The following is a 26329-nucleotide window of genomic DNA, read 5'->3' on the forward strand; positions in this document are numbered from 1 at the left end:
ACAAAGTTTGTACATCAACAAAATCCATGTAAGCTACACTGATCAGAGTGAGGGAAAGATGTGTTGTGTTTACAGACATTAAAAGAAAATCCTTAATGAAAGATATTTACAAAGAACAGTTCTTTCACAACAGCTAAAGACATAGAGAGGTAGGGACTGGTTTACTTTCCCTATGTGCACAATTTAGGGCCTATGGAGTACTGTTCGCTCATATGATGTGTTGGAGAGCAAAAGCACCTTGAAAAACATTCAAGCTTCAAGGAGGGTGGGGCACGAGAGGAGGGAGGAATCATCTCTGCTTGATGCCAAGGGGTTAAAGCCACACCAGGTTCCTGAAGCCCATTACTTCCAAGTCTGGCTGTTGCCTGTGGTTAGTGGGCAGGGATCTTGTTTTTAATAACATTATAAATAGAGCTGTGTTCAGCTTGCTGCAGACTCACTCTCTCTTTCACTCCACCTTTTCCCTTCCTCTCCTCCTCCTTCTCCTCCTCCTTAAACACCCATCATAGCTTTGTGGATATGAACCGGTCAGCCTTCCTATTCAAGCTGTTCTGCTTGCTGGTATGCCTGCTGCCCATACTGCAGGCATGTCCCCAGAACTGTCACTGCCATGGTGGAGATCTCCATCATGTCATTTGTGACAACGTTGGGCTGAGAAAGATCCCCAAGGTAGCCGAACAGACACGGCTCCTCAATCTTCAGAGGAACAATTTCCCTGTCTTGCCAACCAATGGTTTCAGAGATTTGAGAAATCTTGTATCGCTCCACCTCCAACATTCCCACATCAGAGAGATCTCCAGTGGAGCCTTCCGGGGTCTGAAGCAGTTGGTCTATCTTTATTTGTCTAATAATGACATTAATGTCATCAGAATGGGAGCCTTTGATGACCTGACAGAGCTTACTTACCTCTACATAGACCATAACAAGATTGCTGACTTACCCAAGGGACTCCTCTCCCCAATGATTAATCTTTTTATCCTGCAGCTAGGCAGCAACAAGCTGCGAGAGCTGAAATCAGGAGTCTTCAGTGGCACCAAGGACCTTCGCTGGCTCTATCTGTCAAACAACTCCATCTCTTCTATCCAGCCAGGAGCACTGGATGATGTGGAAAATCTGGCTATATTCCACTTGGATAAGAACCAATTGACCAGCTACCCACTTGCTGCAATGAGCAAGCTGAGGGTGGTGGAGGACCTGAAGCTATCACACAACCCAATAAAAGTCATTCCAGACTTAGCCTTCCAGTCTTTTGGGCGCTACATGGAGACCCTCAGCCTGGACAACATGGGTCTAGAAAAGGTAAGAGTTCATGGTGCTCACTTTCTCCTTATCTGTCTAAATGTATCATCTGTAAATTCTGTCTCAATCTCCCTGAATTTCCTCATTCTGGCACAGGAACGGGCAACATATATCCCCAACCCACAACCTTTGTTGCAACCCTTCCAATAATCCCCATGACTTCAGGTATTGCTGCAAAAATCCTATGTTTCCCAGAAGAAGAATACTATTAACTGGTTGTTGGAACCACAGTTTTAGTGGGAAACATACTTTTATCTGAAAATGCAACAATGGGGATTTAAATAGCAGTGGAGGTATGAAAATGTTGGGGGTAGGAGGCTTGTTGGCATCCAAGGTTGTCCACTCCATGCTGTTGCATGACCAAGAAACATAGTCTGTGGCTATGGAGATAGGATCTGGTTTGAGACTCTGCTGCTAAATTTACCAGGGGAAAATGTGAGGTTTAAAGCCCACCTAAATGAGGTTTTCTCACATGAAAGGATATTAATCTCAATGGCACTGTGAAAATATAATTTCACTGACAACTCATTCTTACAAGATACAGGAAACAGCTGCACTCAGAAACAACTTGTAGGAAAGTAAATACTGAAAACCTGAAAGTAAACCCATAGGAGGTGGAGGTAGATTTGATGCTGGAAGAGCATAACTTCTGCCAATATTCGTGAAGTCTAAGGGGGAGGGAGGGGAATTCAGGAGGTATGAGACAGAAGACAACAGCATGACAGAGAAGATCCATGTCTATTTGGAGGAGGAAGACTTGCACCTGATACTGTCTGGCTGCTACTGCACAGCTGGAAGAAATCATTGCACACTCCATGTGCAGTGTTTGAAAAAGTATTCAAGCTGATGGCACTTCTACAAAGGTTCTGGCAACAATCTCTTCCTCCTGAAGGTGCTGAGCAGCAGTGGGCACAACTGATTTCAAAAAAAGTTTAGGAATGTTTTACTTTCTCACAAACAGCTGCTGTAATTGGCTGAGAGCAAAGATAGCCCTTCCCTTGTCTTCTCTTCAGCACCTTGTGACCATGTTTGATTAGCAGAGCAAGTGGCAGTGCCACATTAGGAACAATGTGTTGAACATGCCCCTTGCAGTGCCAGAAGGGCGTTAAGAAGTAGGACAACAAGATTGGGGAAAGAGAGGAAAAAAGGGCCAGGTCAAGAGGTGCTGGGGCCCTGTTAAGTTCCAGAGGCCCACACAACAAACAAAACAAAAGCAAAATATATGTTATTTTAACAGAAGATGATTACACTATGTAACACAATTTTTGTCCTTGGGTTATATGTCATTTCCTAATTCTATCATAAAAACATGGAAAAAGTTTATTAAACTGCAAAAACTTTGTTTTTGCGGGACATCCTGCAGCATATTGTTACAGTTTTTTTAATGAACATCTCAAAGTCTCAACCAATTTAACATAGTTTGTGGCAGCCAAAAAATGAAGTTTCTGGAGTACAACACTACTTTCAAAGTAAGTACCACACAAACAGGAAATAAACAGATTTTTTTTTCAAATTTTGTTACATAGTGCTATTTGTTTTGGCTCTTTTTTCTTTTTAATGGAAGGCTCTAAATTGTTATTTAGTTGGCTTGTGCATACTGTTTAGTGGGAGAGAGAGATCCTTGTCTATAAAGGCCATCAGTTTTCATCTTACTGATAAGAACAATCCACTAATGCTAAGTAGGAAAGTGTATGCCTACAGAATGCTTGAGGATAATCGATAATCACAAAAAACAAAAACTGTGAGGAGCCATTTTGACAACTACACCAATATAATTGGGGTAAAAATGATGTAATTCCAAAGAAGGGTATTTTCTGTACAATATAGTGAGTTATATCACTGTTGAAAAATTGTGGTTCTTTCAAAGAGCTATAAAACCCAAATCCTTCAGTCTTTGAAGGAAAAAAGACAATCAAATATTTAATACCACTTCAACTGTGCTTAAATGAGAAAAACTTTGTGATAAATAAGAGCGAGAAATTTGATTTCATATATTTTAAGATCTAAAATAAGTAGTTCTGAAATAAATTTCTCATATCAGTTTCTGACTCCTCCTTCCTTCATCAAACTATGGAACCTTTCCTCTTGTAGGTTCCATTTCGAGTACATCATCCAAACTCTTCTGCTGTTGCCTCCCTCTTCTCACTTGAGTTACACATTTCAAATCTCAGCCCTCTGCCTTCATCTCGTCATGAAATGACATTAACCTTCTGTTCAAAATCTCATAGTACTTATAATCTACTGAATTAAATCAAGGTCCAATGGTACTAAAATAATTATAGTGAAATTAACAAAGTAAATGAAATGTAAGGATGTGTCAGTGTATGCTTGTATTTGCATAGCACGGGTCAGTGAGAGACAAAAAAAGGCAATCAGGCTGAGTTGAAAATGAAACAACCTATGAAAACTGAGGAAAGTGAAGTCCTATTCCTAGACAACAGATTAACTGGCTGTTTTTGGAAAGACATTGGAGTGTCTGAGCGCAGGGATCTCTACAGACGAGATGGCTACTAGGCAAGACTGGCAAGTACACAGCAGTAGGTAGACGGAGTAAACATAAGGATTACCTTTCTGCTCCACATCCCCATTTCAACTCTATACTTTATAAAGAAGGATTTGTTTATTGACTATCTCTCAAGAGAAACCCTCACACCATTTCACAAAGAAGCTCTATCCTCTCCAAAGAGCCAGAGGGATGTTCAGGCAATGCAGCAAAATACTCTTCTTCATCTCAGCAAATGAGTCATGAACCAGAGGGGAAAATGTCATGCATGAGGTGCTATTTGTAAACAGGAGGTGACATCATGCTAGATGAGACCACTTCAAAGAGCAGCAGCAGATGGAAGACTTCCAGGTGAACAAAGAGTGCAGTTTCCAGAGTGCTTTAGGACCACACCGAGGTTACCCAGGTTAATCAGCACAGCACCTCCTACCAAAACAGTAATCCTCCAAAAGATGAAAAGAAATGGAGAGTGGTAAAGAGAAGGAAATGAGTAACTTGAATCAATTTAAAGCCAGGTGGCATAGCATGTTGGCAAGCAAAATCAAATACACACTATTTACTGAACAAATTCACCAAAGGACACAGGATGCTAGGTAATTAGGTTGGTAGCGTTGATGTTTGGGAAGAACAGTAATTTATTCCCAAGTAAAGCAATGTGAAACTTTTTAAATGACAGTACAGAACTTTTCCATCTTCATATTACATCATTTTGACTGCTCAGAATTATGGATAATTTTGTTTTGTCTTTAAAAAATATTGTCCGACTGTGGATTTTGGAATCATATGAAAAGTTCAGCATTATTCAAATACGACTCAAGCATAGTCATAAAGAAATCTTCCAGTACAGGCATATAAACAAATTCTCAAAGTAGTCATACATAACCTGAAGAGGATATCACACAAACAAATAATGCAGGTAATGACGTGATTCTAAATTAAAAGCCACTCAAGAACCAAGATTAAAGCAATATTTAAGGAATTATAAACATTCTTAACTGTAATGGTGATTTCCTCTAATCCCGAATTCTGGATCATAGTCTGAACTTCACTTTGACCAGGTACACACATTTTTAAAGTTGAGGACCAGTTCATGATCCTTCAGCCTGTTAGGGGGCCAGACTATAGTTTGAAAAAAACATGAACACATTCCTATGAACACTGCATATGAAAGAACAATGCAATATATAAAACAAAGAACAATTTTAACCAATATAAACGAACCAGTCTTTCAATGGGGAGTGTGGGCCTGCTTTTGGCTGATGAGAGAGTCAAGTTAATTACGATTGTTGCTTTGTGCCTCCAGGTTGTGTCAGACAGTGGCAAATGCTGCTTCAGAGTTTGGTGGTTTCCTTCTCTGGAGGTTTTTCAGCAGAGGCAGCATGGTCATCTGTTGGGTGGGCTTTGATTGTGGTGGGGGGAGGGGCTTATAATTGCTGCCTGGCTCTCCTCTTTTCTTCCAAGGGAGGAGCCACAACAAAGGTCAGCCTTTTTGAAAAGCACAGTGAGATGAAGTGGGATGAAGGCATAGCGGTGGGTTTTCAGCCCAGAAACAGAAGCCTATAGAGGAGCTGTCCACAGCACCATAACCACACTACGTCTTTCACCATGGAGTTTATCAGAGGAGGATTTCTTGTTCCTATAGATGAGTGGTTCTCAACCTGTGGGTCCCAGGTGTTTTGGCCTACAACTCCCAAAAATCTCAGCCAGTTTACCAGCTGTTAAGATTTCTGGGTGTTGAAGGCCAAAACATCTAGGAACTCACAGGTTGAGAAACACAGCTATAGATAGACTCTACAGTGAACAACAAATGTTACAGCAACCAAACCACCACTTAGCTGTTGTATGGACCCTTTTGTGAAATCATACTTGTCTCCACACTTTTTATTTCCCAGAATGATGACACAATTTTCTGTATACATTATTTAATTTACAGTATTCCATGTTAACATTTGCTGCAGGCCATCAATTCTTGTTTCCTCAATGTAGCCATTTATATATGCCATCTAACCCCATTTATATACTTTCTAAAATTATGTAGGGAACCATTTTGATATGGCTTCTTCCAATACATGTGAAAAGCCGGACCACAACATAGCTCCTGCGTATACCAGCACTATTGTTAACATAAGAAAGAATACCTTGATTTCTTCTGCTACTCTCTCATAGACTTAGTCTCTGAACAATAAACTCAGTTATCTGTTGGTTTATCAGTCCAGCATAGTATTCTGATTATTTTTACTGGTATACACTATAATATTGGTCTACGCAATATGCACTGTATTGGAAAAACTCTTCCTACTCAGTATCATAAAGTGCATCTATACTATAATTAACAGAGTTTGGCATTTCTTCAATTGCCATGGCTCAGTGCAATGGAATCATGGGAATTGCAGTTTTACAAGGTCTTTGGCATTCTTTGCAAAAAGTGATGGTGCCTCACCAAACTGCAAATGTTATAATTCTATAACATTGAGCCATGGCAATTAAAAAAATGTCAAACTATGTTAATTCTACAGTACAGATGTGTCCTTACTTTCATTCTGGGAATAAAAGTTGCTGCAACATATTAGTGAAATGGTAATGCATCCTGGCATGATGAAGCACACTAATACGAATTCAACTGAGCTCTGCCCTTTCCCCTGAAACTTATAAGTTTGTTGTTTGCAATCAGTGTTTCCTTTTAGTGTGCATAGTGATTAACTTTTATTACATTATAATATATACATAGAACATATGTATTGAACAAATAATGAAAAGTAACAAAGCAAAACTTTCAAAGGATCTCGCTGTATGAATAAAGTGGAATGATTCTGCAGAACCTAATAAAAATACTTGCTCAAAGATGACTACTTAATGGATTTAACAGAGCATCATAATATGCATCCAGGTAGGTTTTCTTTCAGGGTGAACAGTATTGGCTAGATATTTAAAAGACATCCCAAATGTGTTAAACTTTTCACTGAACTTAGCAGATACAAATATGGATCCATTATGCCAAGATGCATAGAATGAATTCACATTACCACATTTCTTACATTTTGTCACATTATTTTGACCTCAGCACATACTCAGGATACTAGTAACACACAAGAAATATTGTGGAGGTCCCATATACTGTATTCATCAACAAATGTCCACAGCAAAAAGGACCGGGTTTCAACAGTTTCAATAAATATTCGTTTCAAACAATCATAGTGAATATTAACTATAAGTTGTTAGTTTAGACAAAATGACAGAGCATAGTTAAGTGAAAATGTCAGTGGATATTGCAGACTCCTCTTCTTGGTTATGTCAGATATTCCTATAATAAAAATTCAACATCAAGATGAACAATATTCAAGAGTAAATATGTACCAGAAAAAGGAAGAATAACAGTAACTGTTAATGAAATATAAAGTAAACTACACTGCTGTGAAATGTCAACAACTGTTTCAGTGTCACAGATGGTTAGATGCTTGTTTACAAACCACATGTGAAAGAGAGCCCTGCCAACAACCCAAGCACAACCTGCTGGATTCATTTAGTGATGGACCGTAAGAGGACTGCTTACACAATGTGTTCCTTTTGTCTATTCCTTCTGGCCGTTCATTCAGCTATTTTATGCCAGTACTGCTTAACAACCAAGTACTAACACAGCTATCAAGGCGCTAAGCAAAGGAGACAGTGCCAGGGCATGTTCTGATAAGCAGTTGAATACGGAAATGCTCTGGTGGTTTTGGCATACCTTAGCTCGTCATATCCTTGAAAAGAGTTATGAGAGCAGTGAAGATGGGCAAGAAAGAAGTACTCTTGTAACCACACACTTTCAAGGAAGCTTGATTTTATGGTGTTTTGCCTGTAAGAATTATTTCAAAACAAGGGAGCACTGGCAACGAAAATTCACTGGGGAAATTCACTGTGGGAAATGGGCGATTTAATGTTTTAATTTGATCACAGAATTGTACAGAGAACTCTCTTTTTGAAAGTAAACCTTTGGGGCATAAATACCCTGATTTTGTAGGAACCTGAAGACCTGAGAATGAGGAGTGGAATCTAAGGATTTGGAAATGTGTCGTGCTCTTTCTACTGTGTTTGAATGCCAAGTGTAACTTTCCATTTAGAGTCCAATGGGCGCTGCCAAAGTCTACTGGCCATTGAGTCTCTGCAAATATTCTCTTCTATGAATGTGGTTGCTGGGTGCCAGAAATAAAAAAAATATCAGCTCTGAAAAGCTGTTTGCTGCTTTAGACATGAAGACATTTCTAGAAAGAAATAATATACTTCTACTTTACTTTTTTAAGGGAGCATGGAATAAAAAAAGTTATTAATATCTCCATATTCAATATGTGCTCTCCACATGTCTAAAGCTAAGGATATGCTTTCATAGAATTTTATATTGAGCAAGAGGCATCCTTTTCATTTTCTCAGAGGGAAGGGCACTTAACACTTTAAAACCAACGTCTACAATATTAGGGAATGCATATTGTATTTGCTCCTGATTTGCTTTGTTCTTCTATAAAATTCATCAACAAAGGTTAAGTTTAAAGTGAAAGACCCCAATGTGTGACTCCAATACACATAGGTGCTCCCTCTTATCATAGAAAATGATCACATTGTCACTTCCATTATTTAAGGAAAGGCCTGTGCATGCCTAAATCAGGCAGGGAAAGACTAAATATAGGTCAAAATTGGCAATCAAACCCTGAAGGCTTTGAGGGAGGTTTTGGCCATTTTCAGGTAAAGAAAGGCATTGGATGAAACTCTGGAAATAAATGTATGACCCTATAAGTTCCTATGGGAGGCCAATGGAGCAACACAATTACTAGCCAATTAGCAATAGCCACTGCAAAACAACGACTAAAGCCTTCCCCAACTCTTGCTTGCCTAGAAAATGTCAAAACCTCATCCATCCATTGCTTCTTTCATTGTCTCATTCTCTATTTTACTGACCTCATCTGTAATTTTAGGGAAAGAGAGCAATTCATACAAAATAGTCTAAAGGCATTTAACTATTCTGACTTTTCCTCTTTATTTACTTTGTGGTAAGATTATTACAATTATGATTATCCACAAAGAAACTCAAAGCGACTATAAAAAAAATAAGAAAACCATGAAAGGATTATGTATACCAAATGATATCTTGCACCCTGTCAGATTCAGTTTGGGGACTGGTCAATCATGCAGAAAAGGCCTTATCTGCAAGTACACTAGGAATGTGGGCACTGCAGTTGAAGGGAGATGTTGACAAGCTGGAAAGCGTCCAGAGGAGGGCGACTAAAATGATTAAGGGTCTGGAGAACAAGCCCTATGAGGAGCGGCTTAAAGAGCTGGGCATGTTTAGCCTGCAGAAGAGAAGGCTGAGAGGAGACATGATAGCCATGTACAAATATGTGAGGGGAAGTCATAAGGAGGAGGGAGCAAGCTTGTTTTCTGCTGCCCTGCAGACTAGGACACAATGGAACAATGGCTTCATACTACAGGAAAGGAGATTCCACCTGAACATCAGGAAGAACTTCCTCACTGTGAGGGCTGTTCGACAGTGGAACTCTCTGCCCCGGCTGTGGTGGAGGCTCCTTCTTTGGAGGCTTTTAAGCAGAGGCTGGATGGCCATCTGTCGGGGGTGCTTTGAATGCGATTTCCTGCTTCTTAGCGGGGGGTTGGACTGGATGGCCCATGAGGTCTCTTCCAACTCTACTATTCTATGATTCTATGGGGAAAGCTTGGGTTTAAAGGGCTACTATATAAGAAGTCTCATTTTTTGCCTCAGTTTTCAGATAAAGCATTTGCTGGCACAACCACACTGAAGACTGTTCACATTGAGAATAACAAACTTTCCAGTCTTCCTGGAAGCTTTCCCTTCAACCGCCTTGAGACACTCACCATGTCCAATAACCCATGGCACTGTTCCTGTCAGCTAGCACCTCTGCGCAGGTAAGAGAGCACTTGCTCTCTCCTATCTCATGTTTGTGAGGATATGTTGATTAGTTAATGAGTCCATGCAATACAAGGCAAAAGAATTGACAAACAGGCTCCTGGTGACTATGTAAATGCATTTTTTTCCTCCTTTAGGTGGCTGGAATCCACTCGCTCACGCCCTGATGCAGCCTGTGCCTCACCCTCTCAGGCTCGAGGACAGCAGATTCGAGACACAGCGGCACTCCGTGGCTGCAAACTCCCCACTAGGAGGTCTAAGAAGGGAAGTCGGCATTAAACAGGCAATTTAGTTTTCCCCCATTTTTCTGTTAGATATCACATACTTGTTAGGATCCTGTTAGTTACTCCAAACTAAAACAGATCCATGGAATCAATTGCTCAATGGCAAGTTAGCCCATAGGTAAATCCTTTGATTCAGTAATCTATTCTAGTAAGGACTAACAAAAGGATCTAACTCTACGTTTGAAATGACCTTCAGAGATTTTTTCATGCATCAGTCACAAGTCAATGTTAGCTTTTCTCCAGACATGAATTAGTATGGCACAGGCTTCAGAATATTTCTTCCCATCCATCTATTTGATTGTGGTCATATTTGTGAATTTCTGTGGTTTGATTCTAACTGAGTTGTAAGCCCTTGAGCTGCATTTTACAAGACAAAATATCTAAATGTAAATGGTGTGGATTGCACTAATAGCATATTGATAAACAGTGTGCTTTATGTCAGAGAATTAAAGGTCAGCACAAGTGAGAAGATAACAGAGATAAAGATAGCACAGGATGAATTTGTATAGCTTGACAGATTAAGGGTCTAACGGTACAGCCAGCTACATCTTGTAAAATGCTGGAGTAAATTTCATGGCAGTGTGATATTTTGTGCTGGAACTGGCTGGAACTCCTGACCTTCCAAAGACTTCATTAGATACCAGGAAGTAACACACATCAATGCTATAAGATACGATTTGTTCATGAAAAATAATGCAGCAAGTGGTCTACAGCAGAAGCATCATCACAATCCTTTTAGATTATGGATTCCAGCATCCCTACACAGCAGGTGGCAGGATTGGGCCACTAAACAATGCATGGTAGCCAGGCTATCCCAAGCCAACATTCTTGATCCCTGTGGCTGAGCCCTGGATCCCATCAGCTGGGCTCTACCTCTACCCATGCCCCCTTCACATAAGGTAAGTGGAAGACATCCCTAGGTTATTTAGGGAAGAACAAAGAAAGCAAGTGGGACCTATCTCCCATTCTAGTAGCTATGAAAATGTTACAAATTACTAATGGTTAAAGTTTACTTTCCCCTTTGACTATCTGTTCTCAGTTGTTTTGTTGTGTGACTTCAAGTCAGTTCATACTTATGATAACCCTATCACAGGGCACTCTTGGCAAGATTTGTTCAGAGATGTCTTTGCTTTCCTCTGAGAATGACAGAGTGTGCTTTGCCCAAGGGCATCCAGTGGGTTTCCACAGCTGAGTGGAGATTCAAAGTCTGGTCTCCAATAGTCCAATGTTCAAACCATTACACCATACCAGCTTTAGCCACAGGTCTAGGTCTGGTGTTGTTGTATGTTTTCTGGACTGTATGGCCATGCTCCAGAAGTATTCTCTCCTGACGTTTCGCCCACCTCTATGGCAGGCACCTCAAAACCTCTGAGGATGCCTGCCATAGATGTGGGGGAAATATCAGGAGAGAATACTTTTGGAACATGGCCATACAGCCCAGAAAACATACATCAACCCTGTGATCCTGGCCATGAAAGCCTTCAACAGCACAGGTCTAGGTCTGTTCCCAACCTTGAACTGTCAGGTGAAAGTAAAACTTTGAAGGCCTACTAACCTCACTGTACAGCTTTACCGTTTAGCCATGTTGACAAAAACCTTAGAATCCTAATTAAACACTCAAACCAGCATACCACTCTAGCTCCCATTGCTGCCTCTATGATTACAATTTTATCTGCTTAGAAGGCTTTTCAGACAGATATGTTTGTTTTTTTGTTTTTTATGCAGGACCTGGGAAAGCCAGTCCAGGTGACTGGCCAATTCAACCAATCAGAAAACTACTGATTCCTTCCAAGCCCTTCATCTTAAAGTGTCTTCTTTCCATCAAGGAATGTTTCATTTATCCAATCACATCTATGTCCTGCCAAGTGTGGATTGCAAGGTGGAATCCACCATTACATTTGCCTCACCTCTGGTATTACATGTATTATTTTAAAAGATAAGGTTTTTTAAAATGTAAACTATGCATGACATTGCTAAAACAAGCTACGGTAATCTAGATCCTGCTGGTAAAATACAGTCATCTCTCCTGATACCATTCAGTTTTTCACTTTACCAGGATTTCCTTTCCTAAATGCTGAGAATTGACAGAGGAACATAAAACATTTCTCTACAATCCTAGTTCCACAGTTCCATGATTGTTCTGTTGGAAGTATATATTTGTACTCAAGTTCACAGTCTGCAGTCACAAACCTATGCATTTTGAGCAGAATCTATAGGGTGAGAGATGTCATTATCTCTTATAATTGCTGATCACAAAGTGGAAAGTCCTATTTCTATGAGTACAAATCCCCAGGCAGAAAACTGCAATGGTTGTCAGTCAGCAGGAGGCAAGCAATGAGACAATGATAGTAAACTTTTAGGAATGTGTGTCTAAATTGAAAGTAATAGGATTGAATGAAGAAGAAATTGCATCAAACATCCATTAAGTAATTTGCAGATGTAAATTTTCCTAAACCAGTAAACCTTTTGGACTAGATGGGAGAGGGACACTGGATCTATAGCTGAGATTTTTCTCTGTATGATCACCATACGCTATATCCCAGTAAACCTGGCACCCAGTTAAAAGATGAAAATACAGGTGGAGAAAGTACAAACTTAGTGCCATTTTTATAGACTACCTACAATGCCTATATTACCTCACCTCCGCAAAAAACCCCAGATATTCCCACCCATTCAAAATAACCAATAACAATAAACAATACACAAACAGAAAAACATAAGCCTTGAGAATGGAGATTACTGGTGGCCAATAGGCCATATTCAGAAAACGTGGTTGATTCCTCACATTTAAAGAGTCAAGTCAGGACTTTTCTTCCTATTTCAAAATATACCCCAATTGGAACTGGAAAAGGTATGAGTGTGTTAAAAGGTTCTCCCAAACAGTGAAATGGCCAGCAGCAGCCCCATTCCCAGAGTCCTTAAAGTGATGGTGGTGGAAAACACAACAATTTTAAGTTTAAGACTATGTGCCAAAATAGTTTTCCCCTGGTAAGCAGCAGCTTTCAAAGTCTGGAATCAATTAGATTCTAGGGACTGCATGGAAGCCTTCTCCAAGTGAGTGTTTATCACATAGAAGATCGGTCATCACACAAAAAAGGATCCTTTAAGATATTCTGATCTTTTACCACCATTACCAAACATCTACAGACTTAAAAGGTAGTTGTGTTATTTCTCGACTGCATTGCCAAAGTCACGTGGAACAAAACATTTGGAGAGTCTGGCTGATGTCCCTTGTGAATTGAGAGTGTATCTTGAGCATGCTCTCAAAACATATGCAAAAATGGCTAGAATCCCAATATATAGACCATTTCCCAAGACTGGGAAACCTATAACCTCCCAGAAGTTGATGTCCAGTTAACATTAGCCTAAGACAGCTGGGCCAATAGTGAGAGACAATGGAAGCAGCAAGTCATCAATATCTGGAGGACCAAAGGTTCCCCATCCAGGTATAGGAAATTTGAAGATCCTGACCCCAGAAAGGAACAATGGTGTTGAGAAGAAAGCCGGTAAGGATTACTACCTGGCATCTTGGGAAATGACCTCTCTACCATCTATGCGCCACAAAAACTTGGCTGTAGGCAGCAAGATGACTGTGGTTTATCATCATGGATTTTGCAATACCACAACTTCAATTTAACTGCATTTTTAATCCTAAAGATTTATACAAATATATAATATTTATTCCTTTGTTACCAAGTGTAAATGACTCCTAAGAGGATCTTTTTTTTTCAAAATTAAAAATTCCTCTTACTCTTGTGTAGAGAACAAATGGTATATTTTCTTATGTACAACTTCTGTATAAAGCTCTTGTTGCAAAGATGAAGTGACCAGGTCTTCCTTTGTTCTTATCACTTTTTTCCAAGAGTCAGAAATGAAAGTCTGTGTATCTGTAACTAATAGATCCATGAATATTGGAAGGTTTTCTAATCCTACTGAGTAGCCCCCAAACCTATCAAAAAGAAATTTCTATTTGAAGGAGACATGCAACAATTACAGCCCACAGTTTCCAAGGTCTGCAGCATTTTCTATATTATTCTAGTTGCACAAATATAGGTACTAAAGTGTAGTTTTGTACCTATATCTGTGCCAACCTTACATTTAGAACTGATTCAAACAGGCATGCTGGAAAGAGTATAGTCACAAAATATAGCAGGATCAATAAATAAGAACACAGCCTGTCTGTTCTATTTTGTGGCAAGGAATTGTCTAAGGGTTGCAGCTAAGAATGTTCTAATATTAGCCTATTGTATAAATTAGCATTGCATAGAGCTGTGAAATGTACTCAGATTTCTCAAAATACTTTTCCAGATACCATATACAGATTGGCAGAAAAGCTCCATGGTAACCTAACATGATTCTCTCCCTAGAGCCTCCACTTTAGTGTCCCTGGCTCTATCAGCAGAAGGTGAACATATGTGTATGAGATAGTGGTCCATAGCTAATTAGTGATCCATGGACTACTACCAGTCCACAAGCCATCAGCTCCAGGCCTGTAGCGAGGGGGTTAGGGGTTCAACCCCCCCCCCCGAAATTTGTCAGGTTATTTAAAAAAAACCTGGTTTACTCATGAATTTTAACTGGTTAACCAAATCCCCATGCTAAATCTATGAGACGCAAAACATTAAAGAGTCCCTCCAGGAACTATCTCAAACAGATATTGACAGGTTTGTAGCGGGGGTGGGGGGTGCCAGGGGTTCAACCCCCCCCCCCCCATTTTCACACACACACACACACACCGAATTTTTTTTCTGGCTACGGCCCTGATCAGCTTCCAGTCCCAATGAGGACAAGATGACATCATTCCCTGGCATAAGGAGGGGAGAGGGGACTGTTCAGACACCTTAAGAAACTGGTCTATAGTACAGTATCCTCAGAAGCTTCAGCACCAAATCTGAGATTCCAGTTTAACAGATTTCCTGAAAAGGGGCTATAAAGAACATGTTCAATATGATCTGCTGGTACCAATGGAGGTAGCCCTTCCTCTTTTTTAACCCTTGTGAGTAAGGGCAGTTCTTTCAGGTAAGTACCAGGTAGGTAAGATTAAATCTCCTTGCACATGCCTACTGGTCCTGAACCAAACTGGGAGTATATGCACTTACTCCAGAGAAAACAGAAAAGGCCATAAAGCATGTAGTTTAACCTTGTAAGTTGCATATCTTCAATAACTTAAGAGCATGAAACAACATACATTTTTATGTGAAAGACTTTTTGATTAACAACTGTTAATCTGTGACAATATATAACTATATAATATACTCAGGTTTGTGTTTGATATGTTCAGAGGCAAGGCTGGTGCATTTTAATGTGAAAGAATTCAAATATAAAAGCCAAAAAATTGTTTGAATGGATACAACAACATGCAGAACCAAACATTTTTCTTAATAAATTCCAATTTTAATTCATGCTTCTGGAAGGGATAGCTCCTACATGTAAAGTCCATTTTGAATGTCCAAGTAGCTGCTATACCAGAAGCCAAACCTTTTAAGCCAAATGAAGTGAGGAGGACTTTCCCCAGTAACTCTAGGACAGTGGCTCTCAATGTGTGGGTCCCCAGATGTTTTGGCCTTCAACTCCCAGAAATCCTAGCAGCTGGTAAACTGGCTGGGATTTCTGGGAGTTGTAAGCCAAAACATCTGGGGATCCACAGGTTGAAAACCACTGCCCTAGGAGATATTATAAAACCATGCCTGGTGAACCAACAATCTAAGTTCATTTACAGGAAGGAATGCATTTGACCTCCCACCATGACAGAATAGAATCTGAAGATAATAGGAGTCCTGGGTGATGAACTTATACATCTAATATTGTTCACCAAGGTTCCTAAATCACTATTGCAAAGTCAATGTATTGGGGGAAAATCTATGAAACTAACAAATGTGATAGAATTCAATATTTCTAGACACCAACTGATCATGTACAGCCTTCTATAAAGACAGCAGCCATTTCCCCAGCCTCTTAGTGTCCATTTATTCTTCTGGAGGAAGACTAAGGCAATATAAAACAATTTTACTAAGTTAGCTCATGTGAGATCATGTTTGTTTTATCTTCAAGTATATCTGTACTTGAAAAAAGAGAATCAGAGGATTAGGTGTTTTTTTTTAAGCTGACATCAGACTTCCTAGCAACATTTTATTTTCAAAGTCATTATTGAGACTATTGCATATTCCATAACCTCTTGGAAAATAACTGCACCCAGTCTCTGGGCACATATCTTTTTGGCAAATGTGAATCTCCGTAAATATGTGGAGACACCTTTTGAAAACCACGAGTCAAGAAAAGCATGAACTTGTTAGAAGTCAACTCTTCTATAACAACAAGTGATATTCATAAGCATTCATGTAATGGCAAACAGGCAATTAAGCCGTTAAACTGAATAACCATGTCTTTAAACTGACAATGATAAAGACATGCCACTAAAAATATTTTTGGTTAGCAGAGCTTTGAAGACGTTTCTTTGCAGTTGTAGTTGCCCAAAAAGACTGCCCTCATTAAAGTCTAAACAAATACTGAATAAAAAAAGAGTCCTGAATCTGCACATGCTCAGTATAATCACATGTCTATAACCCCTCCCACATCAAAGAAGTACAAGCTGGCAAATCAACATACACATAGAATACATATTAGCAAATATATACATTAACAAATAAATAGTGAATGGCTTGGGAGGTTGCTATTTCCAACAGTGACAGATACAAAATCCAAAGCATACTAATGTCCCAATCTTAATTTTAGTCCAGACAAATTTTAGATACAGATGATATATGTTCATATCAGAAACCAAACTGAATGAATTCCTTCAACATTGTTAGCCTTAGCAAAACAAGCCTTTTTTCTTCAAGTCAATCAAGTACCAAAACATGACATTGCTAACCATTCCCAACTCAACTTGCCTGCTCTTTATCTTTCCCTCAATGATCCATAAGTCTAATGGTTCTTAAGTTCCACCTCTGCCTTCAGATCTCAGATCAGGCATGTTAATTATGAAATGGAAGTTTAAAAAACAAATGAGTTCTCCAAATCACCATGCTATGTATGTGTTTGGTGTATCCGTGAGAGCGTGCATGCATACAGAGACAAGGAACTGTTCCATGGACAACAATGGAAAATGTATAACCCAAAGATGGAGAGACTCACCACTAGCTCATGCATATTCATTTTCTTGATCATTTTTTTCATGACTTCAGGAGGCACTGGTGAGCCTGCAATGATTCCTGAAAGTAAGGGAGAAAAAGGAAGGATGTCTTGGAGAATCCTGTTCTTTAGGGATTCCACTATTAGTTCTGAAATTCGTTTGTCTTCAAATGTCTCGAATAAACTGAGATTTTAGTACAGTTCATTGTGACAGCAAACTCAGATGATATTATTAGAACCTGATGTCGTTGATGATGGCTGCATTGATGGTGACTGTGAACAAACTTGGACAAATGATACATGCATTTGGAATGATTTACTTTGGAACCAGATTCCATTCATTTCAATACAGATGAGTATAAAATGCCTAGTATCTGCTGCCACACTCTGGTAGATACAGGAATAAAACAAAAAAGCCCACACTGTAGTCTGGCATGTGATTTTCTTTCAGAAAGAGGAAAATAAGAACACTAGAAAGCCTTGCAGTAATGGAGCAACAAAACAGAGAAAATGCTTGATAAATATCCTTTTTTGGGATTCCTATACTTTACTGGGTCCAGTGCACACACACACACACTGCTCACTGTGCCTTGCCATCAGATTGGTAGTGAATGTTAATTTGTGAATCTGAAAGATAATATGACCAGATTTAACAAGTTTAAAAAAAATCTGGAAGTTTGCTTCTCATCCAGTGGCTGCACAACATGTGTAGACAAGAGTATAAAACAAATACGTTTTTCTCAACAACAACAAAAACTAACATGAAAGAGTTTGGCTATCCAATTGCATTCACGCATTGTGATTGAGCAACGATCAGTCCTGAGAAACTGAAATACGGATTGCAAATTTTGAACATTTTAATTATTAATACCTTTACTAAAATTAGCTGGGGCCAATTATTTGGAAATACAATCATCCTTGGATTGGGAAGAATAATAGGGTACAAAGAGTACATCCTAGTTTTAAGACTACTTTGATTCTGGTATTGGGATGAAACAAAATATTAGATATAACTTCCCTTTCTATACATGTATTGCCCCTTTGATTATGCTGTAAAAATCTTCAAGTAGTTTAAAAGGATTGTTGTGTGTTTTCCGGGCAGTATGGCCATGTTCCAGAAGTATTCTCTCCTGATGTTTCACCCACATCTATGGCAGGCATCCTCAAAGGTGTTGAGGTATAACCTCAACACCTCTGAGGATGCCTGTCATAGATGTGGGTGAAACATCAGGAGATAATACTTCTGGAACATGGCCATACTGCCCAGAAAACACACAACAACCTTGTGATCCCAGGCATGAAAGCCTTCGACAACGCAGTTTAAAAGGAATCTGCATTAAGATTTCCATAATATGCATTTCATTGAAATCAAATAGTTGTGGTTAGAAGGTATGAGTTAGGAGGTAATTTCCCCAAAATCAGATGATAAGCCTAATGGAATCATAATTACATAATTTTCATGCTCACCTCCCCGGAGACATGAGAGGTTGTAGCTGGCAAAGTCAGGCTGTCCAAGTATGTCTATGAACATGGTTGGAGTCCCGTGAATATGCGTGCATCTTCAAAACAAAAAGACAGCGAGTTATACATTCCTGGACTAAGTTCATGAGTTTGACCGTTGTGTTCTCTACCCATTTTAGATTATGAGTATAAACCCTGAAGTTCAATTTTATCTTCATAAGGCCCTACCACATAGCCCTATATCCCAGAATATCAAGGCAGAAAATCCCACATTATCTCAGTGTAGACTGAGATAACCCAGTTCAAAGCAGATATTGCAGATTATCTGCTTTGATATTCTGGGTTATATGGCTGTGTGGAAAGGCCCTTCTTCACCCAACCAAAATGAAAAACACATTTCCCACCAACTTTATTAAGACTAGATATTTGAACTCAAAGAACTCAGCACTTGCACTGTATGCAGAAGGTCTCAATTAAATCCCTAACATCTCAAGCTAAGACTAGGAAAGAGTTCAGCCTGAAAGTCTGGATAGCTATTGCTGCCAGTTAAGTGTTGGCTCTACATATCAGCATCAGTGTTGCAGAGTTCCCTTCACTTCATAGGATTTTTGCAGCCTTTTCAGACAATCTAGAAACAATGCCAAAACTGTGAAGAATTCAACCAATGAAGAATTAATTAGCAGTGTGTCAGGGAAGAAATTTGAAGAAGCAATACTGTTCCCCCCCCCCCCCCCCCCCGATTCTAATATGCACTTTTTTCACCATATAAGCATGTCTAAAAACAGGGTACAAATTAGAATTGCAAATAGAGAGATAGAAAGTTAGATGGATAGATAGGCTTATTTCTGTTGTTGACACTGAAATGTGTGGGTTTCTTACAATTGATGGCATTTTAGAATCTAAAAATACAGTATTTTTTAAAAAAATAAAAATAATGATGCCTGAAAGACACCTGCCTTGTTGTGATTCCAAATGACAAATCAGCAGCACAAACTCTACTCAAAAATAGCAAGTCTTTGACATTATGTAGTGAGCATGTACTACAGAACAATTACTCAGGCCCCCTTCCGCACAGCTGTATAAAATCCACATTGAACTTGATTATATGGCAAAATGGACTCAGATAATTCGGTTCAGAGCAGATATTGTGGATTATCTGCCTTGATATTCTGGGTTATATGGTTGTATGGAAGGGCTTTCAGTTCTTAGGAAAGAGAAAACAGTTGCTGCTAATTAAAGCTATACAATGGTTAGTCCAAGATAAATTGTTCTTGTCTCAAAGCTGGTAGGAGTAGGAACAATTCAGAAGCTAAGCTCACATGTCAATAGGGACCCCAAAGACAGGGTTGTTCTGCTCAATACAGGTATACATCAGATAATGAAGCAGATGTGTCCCTAGGCATTATTTATTTAACAGAAAATTTGGTATGAGAGGTGAATGGAAAGTGAAGGGGGGGATAAAAGCAATTCAACATATTTCAGAATAACTTTTATTCAAAACTTGTACCAATATGCACATGTGAATATCTTAAAAAGCTATGCCTTGTATAAGTAATCAAAGCATTTTGAACCTTTTAAAGACCTTAAAGGTTATTCCAAAATACTTATCCATCTCTTATTAACCAGAAAGACAGGTCTGGGGGCGTAAAAAAAAACTTTTGGAAAAGTGGTTTCATTGCCAGAGGCTTTGTTAACAGAGGTATCTCTGTATTGATACACAATTAAATCTTAACTTGAATCAAAACTCTTACTTTTCATTGTCCAGTGCCTTCAGTGTGGCTTTTGCATTGAAGCTTAAACTTGGGAAGACAAGAGAGACACCATGAATAGCCATCACCGTGCAGCCTGCCACAGAACCCAGACAGTGGTAGAGAGGAACAGGAAGACAACAACGAGACTCCTACAGCCAAGACAAAGACATTTTTATTCATTTAAATAGGTATAACGCATTCTGTGGCATCTCAGAACCACAGGCAGATAAAATAATATGAACAATCAAAACCCTCTCTCATGCCCTCAAACATGATCCGGCCTCCACTGGTGGAACACAGAGGAGGGCCTCACCAGTGGACCTCACCTCATGCCTGTACTTTTCAAATAAGAACAGAGGTGCCTTCGGGTATCAATACCTCAACTCACTTTCAGGCTTTAAATGACATCAACAGCACCCTGAATTCAGACTGGAAATTAATTGGCAGCCACTGTAGCTTTGAGATCAATGTTATGGGTTATCTGTCTAGGACTCCGTTTAGCAATCTTGCCGATGTTACTTTTGCACTAGCTATAGCTTCTGAGTTATCTCTCAAACCAGCCTTCACATTGAATGTTAACAAGCTAAAAAGGGCATTGCTGATCATTCCTCATTATAACAACAAGAAGTCTACCTCACTCTATTGGGAATACAATTTTACTCTTTACAAGCAGTGCTTCCTCTGGCCAACATGAACCAACAAGCTAAAAAGACTTACCCCTTCACCAATTCGTATTCTTGTAGCAATCAGGTTTGCATTGTTCACAATGTTGTGGTGTGAAAGCGTGGCCCCTTTGGGGCTTCCTGTTGTTCCCTGGAAGAAGAAAAATAATTGATTAATTCATGCCTCTCTGGAACTTTCTGCCACTAGAAGCATGTAGGCTTGGAAGATTAGATAGGTAACAAAGCAGGCAGCAGCTGTCCTTGAGGAGCTCTCTTTTCCTCTCCCCAACTACTATTTCTTTTGATCTTAATACAACCATATAAATTGTGCCATCGTTTCAGATATTTCAAAAACTGAATAGATTCTTCAGAAAGGCAAATCTCTCAAATATTGTTTTTTTAAAAAAGAACTGGCAGAAAAAAGTCACGCAAATGCAGAGAGAAGGTCCAGTGCAGTCAGTTTCTTAAATTGGCAAAGTATACACATTTCTTATAATTGTGACCTGCATTATACACTAAGGGTGACAGCACATCTGGTACCTACTGAAGTGAATTGGATATTGATGGGCTCCTTGCTGTCCAGTGTCTTCCGGATGTCCTGTATCTGTTTCTTATGGCTGCTATCTCCAGCCTGCATCAGATCATCTATGGAGAATGTGCCAGGCAGCTTGGCATCCACATTAACTACAATAGAAAGGTCTGGAAGCCTGAAACAAAGGATGATCTAGTTAATTACAGCAGGCACATACTCAGGAATTTAGTCCCTGGTACACAGATTAATATCCATGTTGAGCAGCAACACACAATGTCCTCCATTTTGGCTTTCAGTTTGGCTTCAGGCAGATCCTTGAAATCTATGTTTAAGATGAATTAATATAAAGATATGCTGACAGCTATCCATAACAGTTAGTGCTAGTGTGATGTCTTAGCACTGTTCAGTTATGGGTGTCATTATACAAATTCTTCTTAAGTCTAATTTTCCATTCTCCTGCTCTAAAATTTTGCAAACTAGGGTAACTGTACCGTAGCCTTAGAATAATCCAAGCATCAGCATTGTTAGAACTCACCTCTTGCTTTTTAGTGCTCCAGGACTTGATTTTTCTAACTCAGGACAAAGAGCATTCAAGATCTCATAATATTTTTGTGTTTTAAATTGTGTAGGAAACACCAGTGCTTTGCACCCAACCTAGAGAGAGAAATATAATGATAAAGAAAATGGGTTGCAAGCCAAGCTATGCAAACATCTCACAGAAGGAATAAGGAACTGAATTCTTTATTGGGGCATCAGCCACACAAATGAATGTTGATTGATCCATTCCATGATATCCTAGCTCACTTTTACTGTTCTTGGCAATGTAAGCCTAGTGTTTAAGGAAATGTCTGTGGCACAGCAAACACACTAGCTTATAGTAATGAGGACAGTGGGGACTTAAATACTCTAAAAGACACAGATTCCACCTGTTTTCAGAAGCTAAGCAGGGTCAGCTTTTGAACTTCTAGGATGGGATACCACAAATGGATGTCAGGCTATATTTCAGAGGAAAGAATAGGCAAAACCACATCTGAACGTTCCTTCTATTATCAAACAGTGATAATGATTCTTCATAGAAGGGTTTCAGATTTGGCTTGCAGATCCCATCCAGCATGGTGACTGGTAAGAGATTGGGTAAGTTGCAGCTGAAAGAATGTGGAAAGCCAAAGGATCCCCACTCCCTGTTTCAGGCTCTTATAATGATGATAGATGAAGGCCATTGATGCACAATAAAGCCCCTAGGAAATAAAGGTGAAAATATGGAAATAAACATTCTTAACTTTTCCAGAAATGAAATGTAGATGCTTTGATATTTAAGAACTTAACAATCACTTTGTCAAATATCAATCTAGGGTTTTTTCCTATATCTAGGATCATATAAGCAGAGCTGGGGCATAATAGTCTAGCCTGTTGTTTGTCCACAGCATCTGGTGTTTACAAGTATGCTCCTTTTACATATTAGAAAACCTATTCACAAATATGGCTAATAGTTGTGAACAATCACACTATCTTCATAACATGTCTAAAAATAAAACTAGTTATTAGTTGTAATCTACAAACCCTATGACAACAAATTTGGTCAGGTAGGTCTGTAAGCTTTCCAAGATCTGGAGCTCAGGCCCCTTCCGCACAGGTGAATAAAATTCCACATTATCTGCTTTGAACTGGAATATATGGCAGCATGGACTCAGATAACCCAGTCCAAAGTAGCTATTGTGGGGTTTTCTGCCTTGATGTTCTGGGTTATACGGCTGTGTGGAAGGGCCCTCAATCTATTGCCACTTAGCACCATGTGAAGTTCAGAGTGCTAAAAGAAAACAAGAGAGTAAATATATGAAGCTCAATTTTTTTCCAAATTAATTTCAGAAATTACAAGCTAATTTCAGATCTTGTAACTAATTTTTTCCCATGTTTTCCTATAATCCAAGGAGCTACTTGCATAAACATTTCAGAATTTTTTTTGGATGTAAAGAATCTGTGCTGACTATGTTAGGTCTCTCTTACCTTCTTCACTGCAAACTCCAGCTCATCGGACTGATATGCTGGGTTCACAGATACCTGGAAATGAAAAGAGGCATTAGAGTAGACTTAGATTGGCAATTCCATACATGCAAGGTGATTTGTCTAGCTGTTTTATTTTCTAAGGGCCCTTCCACACAGCAATATAACCAAAATATCAAGGCAGATAATCCACAATATCTGCTTTGAACTTATCCAAGTCTATGCTGCCATATAATCCAGTTTAATGTGAATGTTATACAGTTGTGTGGAAAGGACCACAGAAGCCACTACAATTCAGTAAAGTGGGTAAACAGGTTATCTTCTCTGATCACTCTCATTTTCAACCCAAATGCAATTACTATTGTACTAGACTTTTTACAAGAAAATTTTATGTTCTATCAAGTAATAATAATAATAATAATAATAATAATAACAACTTTATTTTTATACCCCGCCCCATCTTCCCGAAGGGACTTGGGGCAGCTTACATGGGGCCTTGCCCGATAAAACAATCAAATATCAAAACACAGCAATAAAACAGTTATCCAATAAAAAACATCAATTACAGTAAAAACAATAGTTAAAATCAACATAAAACATACAATATTAACACTGGAGTGCTCCTTCGATATACAATGTTATTTTAATAGCATTGCACCGCTTCAGGAAAACTTACTTTTTACCTCTCACCAAACTACAAACCTGTTTATAATCAAGATAAACTTACCAGGATGATTCCCACCTGGGCTGTGGCAAATTGCATCAGGGCCCATTCATACATGTTGGGACCCCACATTCCTAGTCTGTCTCCCTTTTTCAGACCAAATGCCAGAAGCCCAGCTGCTGCCTGATTCACCTACAGTTTGCAAGAGAGACAGTCTCAGCAAAACCAATAGGAAATGGCATTGGATGTAGAATTTCTGGTCAGATGATGCTGAAGTATAATTAATTTAAACAAAAACAATTTACATGCTAAACATGCCCATGCTCCAAGTCAAGGTAGACTACGAATATAATGAGAAACATTCACATCATATTTACATTTGCCAAGAAGGGGTGGTTCTTCTTCAGGTGGAACGCTTCTATTGGGAAAGTGATACAAACAATGCATGAAATTAAAATGAATGCATTGGTGTGGTCATTATTTAACTGATATGAACACATTTATAAATACAGATGCCTATCTTTCATATAATCACAAGAGTGGGGGAAAAACATATAAGGGCCTTTGTTTGTTTGCTAAGACAACTTAATTGGTGCCTGATTTGGATAAAGGCTATGATGCTGTGAGAATGAGGATCAACACATGTAGGCATCTTTTTTGTGCCAGGATGTTTCCCTTCTACAGTTAATAGGGACTTCAGAACATGGTTTGGATCTTTGCCACAGGACAGAGAAAGAGAAGAGTTTGACCCTTCCTCTGCCAGTACTGCCATCATGCTTCAAACTGAAGCTGAACAAGCCTGCTTTTAGCAAAGCAGTATGTGATACATTCAAACACCTTTGGAAATCTACTTAGCCTGTGTAAAAGCAGTCATATGCATTGCTCTTTAAACAAGTGTGAAAGAAATAGCTGAAAATTATACAATCGCCCTTTAAAATGTAAAGTTCTTGATCTATAGAGCCCTAAATCATATTGGTGCATATATTTTAGCATGTAAGGCTTTTATTTTGTAAAGAAAATCAGACTACATACAATGAGATCAACATCTGAACAGAAAGGGATCACTTATATTTGAGCAAGATCTCATCAGGGCTTAGTTAACAACTCAATTTTCATTTCTAAAACTCAATTATAAGAAATTGCAATAATAATAATAATAATAAAATACTGCATCATTTTTTGAGCATGTGCAGAATGTATTCTCGTCAACGGTAACCAGCCCTCACATATCCAGGATTATAGAAAACACTTTTTTCACCGTGTTTATAATTACCAAACAGGGGAAGAACCTCTGCAGTTTTCATTTCACAAACGTATCTGTATATGTGGCCTTTTATCCTTGCATGTTTTAAAATAATATTTACTTATTTTTGTTTTTAACATATCCTGTTGTTGTTGTTGTTGTTGTTGTTGTTGTTGTTGTAAGTCTTCAAGTCATTCCCAGCTTATGGAGACTAATGCAACCCTATCGTGGGGTTCTGTTGATACATAGTGCAATTATGGGTTGACAGGTTTCTACTTTACTAGGGTAGGTTGCATAACACGTGAATGGGTTACCTACATCTTGTTGAAATTGAGAAAATGTCTTTCGAGTTCCATCTGTGGAGAATATCAGGGCTTCTCGATCAGGATACCGGTTGGTTGTGTCTTCTAGGCACTGGTCCAGAGTTTTAGAGAGAAGTGGAATGTCTGATGTCCCAGAGACATAGCTTTTGTTTATGACAGGAGGAGGAGAAGGCACACCAGCTTGGAGAGCACTGCAAATAGAAGAGGCACAAATCTAAAATGATAAAACCAGCATAACAGCAGGAATTAAGGTGTGCAATGAATTATTTATCATAATCAAATATAAATCAACAGAATCATCACAAATGATCATCATGTATGACTTTCTACACATGCTGGCCACATGATTCTTTTTAATTTTTGAAAACACTTTCTCCAGGTGAAAAGGGGACATAATCCCAATCACCTTATGCACACAAATCTGAGTATAGAAAGCGTTTTCTATAGCCATTCAGCCCACCAAACTCATTGACCTTTTCTTAATTAGCAGAATAAGCCAAAACTGCCTTGGATTTAGTGCATTCAATGTACAGGAGTAGGCAACTGTACCCAACAGAAAAAGAA

The 26329-nt window shown here is 39.0% G+C and overlaps 2 protein-coding genes across 6 annotated transcripts in view; one reads left to right on the forward strand and one right to left on the reverse strand.

Annotated features, from left to right (window-relative positions):
• The window catches only part of acsf2 (acyl-CoA synthetase family member 2), a 62699-nt gene that overhangs the window by 19696 nt on the left and 16674 nt on the right, over positions 1–26329 (reverse strand). For 3 of the 5 annotated variants that reach the window (XM_062970576.1, XM_008104509.3, XM_062970577.1), the window contains exons 2-10: positions 25761–25956; positions 24263–24391; positions 23539–23592; positions 22070–22188; positions 21547–21709; positions 21058–21153; positions 20341–20489; positions 18596–18687; positions 17132–17208 (exon numbers count right to left, since the gene is read on the reverse strand). In XM_062970576.1, the coding sequence (XP_062826646.1) occupies positions 17132–17208; positions 18596–18687; positions 20341–20489; positions 21058–21153; positions 21547–21709; positions 22070–22188; positions 23539–23592; positions 24263–24391; positions 25761–25956 (1075 nt within the window). Of the gene's footprint in view, positions 1–17131; positions 17209–18595; positions 18688–20340; positions 20490–21057; positions 21154–21546; positions 21710–22069; positions 22189–23538; positions 23593–24262; positions 24470–24576; positions 24618–25760; positions 25957–26329 lie in introns of those variants that run through there. The other 2 variants (XM_016991366.2, XM_062970578.1) reach the window with 2 other exon arrangements.
• chad (chondroadherin) lies at positions 431–13816 on the forward strand. Its single transcript, XM_008104507.3, has 4 exons — positions 431–1299; positions 9549–9712; positions 9851–9996; positions 11723–13816. The coding sequence occupies exons 1-3, from the start codon at positions 520–522 to the stop codon at positions 9990–9992; spliced, it is 1086 nt and encodes a 361-aa protein (XP_008102714.1). The 5' UTR covers positions 431–519; the 3' UTR covers positions 9993–9996; positions 11723–13816.

This window comes from Anolis carolinensis, chromosome 2 (assembly GCF_035594765.1).
Source record: "Anolis carolinensis isolate JA03-04 chromosome 2, rAnoCar3.1.pri, whole genome shotgun sequence".
NCBI lineage: Eukaryota > Metazoa > Chordata > Lepidosauria > Squamata > Dactyloidae > Anolis > Anolis carolinensis.

Coding starts and splice junctions, on each gene's coding strand:
- chad (XM_008104507.3), top strand. CDS start 520: ATGAACCGGTCAGCCTTCCTATTCAAGCTGTTCTGCTTGCTGGTATGC. Junction 1,300..9,548: donor ACAACATGGGTCTAGAAAAG/GTAAGAGTTCAT, acceptor TTTTTGCCTCAG/TTTTCAGATAAAGCATTTGC. Junction 9,713..9,850: donor CAGCTAGCACCTCTGCGCAG/GTAAGAGAGCAC, acceptor TTCCTCCTTTAG/GTGGCTGGAATCCACTCGCT.